The following is a 2,390-nucleotide window of genomic DNA, read 5'->3' as shown; positions in this document are numbered from 1 at the left end:
TATTTTATAAATTCAAAAATATTTATGTAAAGTTACGTTGAGATGCAGACATTAATTTGTTCAATAAATAAACAAAATATTTATTTGTTATAAACTAATTAGTGAATCTCAATGAAACTTTGCATAAGTCATTTTTAGTACTTAAAATATTTATATTAAAAAAATTAGATTTTTGTTATTATTATTAAAATTTTTGTTTATAATAATAAAACTGACATCAAAGAAAATAAGTAATCTATACAAATGTGTTGCTCGCAATAAAAACAGAATGAACACAATTTTCACTTGTATATATAGTTCGTTTAAAGAGTAAATATTAATATATACAACCTCCTTAATACGATTTTTTTTACATTTAGATCCAGTAAAGAACTAAAGGTATATATAAAAGAGCAATCATATTATAAAATTTCACAATAATTGCAAAGTTACTTTTTCCACCGAACGCAACTTGTAGTAATTAATCGTCGTACTCGCCCACAACGGCGGATAGTTGCAATCGACGAGAACGAGTTTTAAAGGGAGAAAACAGACGTTTTACAATCATTGAGAAGAAAGATTGATTTTCTTACCATGTTGAAGAACGATAAAACGAAAACTCGCGCGAAAATCTGCTTGCCGATGACTCGCTGATGCGTTGAATCTCGACTGCCGTTTGAATGGAGTTGGCGATGGGACTCCCTCGAACGATCTTGATCTAACTGAGCGCCTACTGGGAACGACCGGTCTCTTATAGCTTCAGTGCGTACCCGACTTACGCCCGTCCCAGAAACATGCCGCCGCCTATGTCTATGACGCTCGTCACGCTTATCCGACTATGTAGGGTCATGAGATTGCGTAACTGACTCTCGCAGCCGACCCAATCGCGCGCTGGAGCAAACATTATAAAGTTCAATCCTTTCCCCCCTTTTTTGCCCGATTTTAATAATATGGTTTTCGAACCTGCAAGAAGTACACATGTCTATTATACGTATCCTCGCTTCGATATTGCTGAAGATTAATTCATTCTTGCTTTTCCTCCCGGCTTGTGTTTTCGCGAGACGTGGAGACGCGAAAACAAACCAAAAGGACCCGCGAGTCTGAGATTGTCCGGGACGATTTAGTCTTCTACGTGGAGACTGTTTTAGAGAACATCGCAAATACATCGTGGAGAGCGACGAACTTTGTAGCTATATATTAAATGTAAACGTATATATGTGTATTTCCGTCCTAGAATAGTAGCTGCTGCGTCCTTACTGTATCCGTTTTACTTAGTGCATCCGTTGAATGGCAGATCCTTCTGCAAGGCCGAAACGGTGAACGGTGAATCTATCGGCGAGAAGATCAGAATACGCTCTGCAAAATATAAATTAATATATTACGTACAATGTTATTTTCCTATTCAACAAAATAACTGTTATGTACAAATATTTTATTATCTAATATTATTAAATAAGAAATTATAGACTGCTTTTCTTTTAGGAGACACGATCAACACAAAATTCTATCCTTCTTGACATTCAATGAATAACAAAGACAGAACGATATATTTGTGTCTCCTAAAAGAAAAGCAGTAGCATAATATATTGACGTAATTAGTGTTAATTAAAATTTATGTTGCGCGAGATATATGACATAGATTTTGTAAGACAAAATAGAGTTAAAATATTTTATTAAAGTTTTGCTGCGATTTTTAATTAGATATACTGCATTCTTGCTTGTATATATGACAGAGACTTGCAAAAATAAGGAAATCTATTATAATATCGATATCGCAATGCATAAATATAATAAGAACTTGACTCGTGTGTTTTTCATGCCTTAATTTAAGAGTGACTTCAATTGAAGTCCGGCGATTATCTTAATTGCATGATCGACGATTAATTTAATAACTAATAGTAATAATCTTTCTGTTTGTTTTAAGTGCTAAAATGACATTATCAAGATTTGCCAAAGACGTATTAATATTTTGTAATTCTGTATGATTTCAACGTACAGTTTCTTTTTCAAACAATTAAAATGTTTCCATTTCGACGATCCAGCTAAGTCGAAGCTAACTAACGCCCGTTTCCACCAATGTAAATTAACTTTAATCTCAGTTTAGCTTGTTGTTTATCTTTTTCTTCCTGAAAATTTGAAAAAAATAAAAAATAAATTAAACTAAGATTAAAGTTAATCTTACATTGGAACTGGATACTATAACTGGAACTATAAATCGGCTCAAGCCTGAAACATTGCTCTATCAAGTGGTGTAGTTGCCAATTTTTTTTTAATAGAATAAATGGATTGTTAAAAAAAAAGTCTTTTTACCATAACTTGTAAAAAGACTTTTTTCCCAACCCAATATTTAAAAGTCACTGTCAACGCCATCTATGTCGAATTTCCGCAAACTATAAGCAAAATTCACGGTT

The 2,390-nt window shown here is 33.1% G+C and overlaps 1 protein-coding gene across 1 annotated transcript in view; it reads right to left on the bottom strand.

Annotated features, from left to right (window-relative positions):
- The window catches only part of LOC108747967 (tubulin alpha-1 chain), a 4,847-nt gene extending 4,052 nt beyond the window's left edge, over window positions 1-795 (bottom strand). The window contains exon 1 of the mRNA XM_018485894.1: window positions 573-795. Within this exon, the coding sequence (XP_018341396.1) occupies window positions 573-575 (3 nt within the window). The 5' untranslated portion in view covers window positions 576-795. The remainder of the gene's footprint in view (window positions 1-572) is intronic.
- Between the last annotated feature and the right edge of the window lie 1,595 nt (window positions 796-2,390).

Source organism: Trachymyrmex septentrionalis, unplaced genomic scaffold (assembly GCF_001594115.1).
Source record: "Trachymyrmex septentrionalis isolate Tsep2-gDNA-1 unplaced genomic scaffold, Tsep1.0 scaffold208, whole genome shotgun sequence".
Classification (NCBI taxonomy): Eukaryota; Metazoa; Arthropoda; class Insecta; order Hymenoptera; family Formicidae; genus Trachymyrmex; species Trachymyrmex septentrionalis.
The sequence above is the reverse complement of the archived record's forward strand: the minus strand, read 5'-3'. Positions and strand labels throughout refer to the sequence as shown.